Source organism: Aplysia californica, unplaced genomic scaffold (assembly GCF_000002075.1).
Source record: "Aplysia californica isolate F4 #8 unplaced genomic scaffold, AplCal3.0 scaffold00463, whole genome shotgun sequence".
NCBI classification, from domain to species: Eukaryota; Metazoa; Mollusca; class Gastropoda; order Aplysiida; family Aplysiidae; genus Aplysia; species Aplysia californica.
This window is the reverse complement of record NW_004797733.1, coordinates 462,014-463,559: the sequence shown is the minus strand read 5'-3', so window position 1 is coordinate 463,559 and position 1,546 is coordinate 462,014. Positions and strand designations below refer to the sequence as shown.

Sequence of the window (1,546 nt, the reverse complement as noted above, 5' to 3'; positions counted from 1 at the left end):
TGTCTGTCTGTATTTTGTCTGTCTGTCTGTCTGTCTGCCTGCCTGTCTGTCTGTCTGTCTGTCTGTCTGTCTGTCTGTCTGTCTGTCTGTCTGTCTGTCTGTTTATATATCTATCCATATAGGTCTAGTCCATTTTCGTATAGATATTTGTCAAGCAAAAGTATTGTTTGATCTCTCGGTTTAAAAAAACAAAACAATTCAGTTGTAATATGAGTAAAACACGCTTTGAAGGTTACTAAGGAGACGGAATTTTAGTTTCTCAGTCTATTTCGGGTAAAATAATAAGAGCAAAGTTGACGAACAGTTATGTTGCAAAATAAGCCAACACAACAAGCAAGGTCGACTGCACTACAGTTCGTCATCTAACGACCAAGCCAGCCGTTTGCCAGCTCTATCTTGCTTAAAACAGAAGAGAAACTGATATCGCAAGGTGTATTACAACTCAAATTTGTTGAAGTGATACGAGATAAATGAGATAGCAAGAAGTCGATAGGCAAGAGATTGCATTCACTGCTGTGACGCCTGTTTTAGAAACACAACCAGGCTAACGAAGCGGCGAAAAAGCACGTAGATAGAATAAAAACAAAAATTAAGACATTAAAACACGAAAACACGAGTATTTTGAAAAAAAAAAAGCACAAAATAGTAATAAAACGCTACAACAGAAGGTAATCGCTCACGGACGAGGAAAGTGATAATCTTAATTTATGAAAAAGTATCAACATAGTTTTCGTATTTTCTCACCTGAAAAGCCTCGTTTTCATGTGCACGTGCGTGTATCGTCCATAGAGAATTACCAGGTGGATTAAATGAAAATGTCCAAAGCACAAATCGTATTCCCAAGTCGTAGAGGGGTACCCTACACGTCACCGACTGCTCAAGTCCTTAAGATTGTCGTGAGGTTGTCCGGGAGATGTTAATCTCTCCACAGTGGCTTCATATCTTTCAATTTCTGAGCCGATTCCTCTCACCCCCAAGCGTCTTATATAGAGCCCGGCCGGTCCGCTAACAAGTGGAAACAGCAGACTTTTGTCACATTTGGTTTCTTTTCGGCTTGGTAAACAAACCGTACGCTCGCATCCACGCTTCCAAAACGCACGGGGCTTCCTTTTGCCTTGCTCTGCTCTGCCTGTCTGCCTGCCTGCCTGTCTGCCTGCTAGCCTGCCCCCTTGATTCTCGGGTGTCGAACAGAAAGCGCGTCTCGGATTTTGAGTGATGATGACTGCGCGGAGGGGAGGGGAAAAAGAGAGAGCGAGAGGTATCTATCTATCTATCTATCTATCTATCTATCTATCTATCTATCTATCTATCTATCTATCTATCTATCTACCTCTCTATTTACCAGTCTATCTATATATCTATCTATCTGTTCGGACAGGGTTTTAAGGAAAAAAAATTGAGTGGGTAGGTTAAAGGGGGCGTTTTGATAAATGACGGGTGGATATAAAAAAGTACAATTTACAGAGGAAAGAAGCAAAGATTATTAAATCAGCACACATACACACACACACACACACACACACACACACACACACACACACACACA

The 1,546-nt window shown here is 41.3% G+C and overlaps 1 protein-coding gene across 2 annotated transcripts in view; it reads right to left on the bottom strand.

Moving 5' to 3' along the window:
* LOC101864412 (repulsive guidance molecule A) overlaps nt 1-1,546 on the bottom strand; it is a 92,516-nt gene that overhangs the window by 49,044 nt on the left and 41,926 nt on the right. Inside the window, exon 1 of one of the 2 annotated variants that reach the window (XM_005105307.3) lies at nt 745-1,112. The exons of the other annotated variant lie outside the window; for it this stretch is intronic. Within the exon in view, the coding sequence (XP_005105364.1) occupies nt 745-764 (20 nt within the window). The 5' untranslated portion in view covers nt 765-1,112. Of the gene's footprint in view, nt 1-744; nt 1,113-1,546 lie in introns of those variants that run through there. 2 annotated transcript variants of the gene reach the window in all.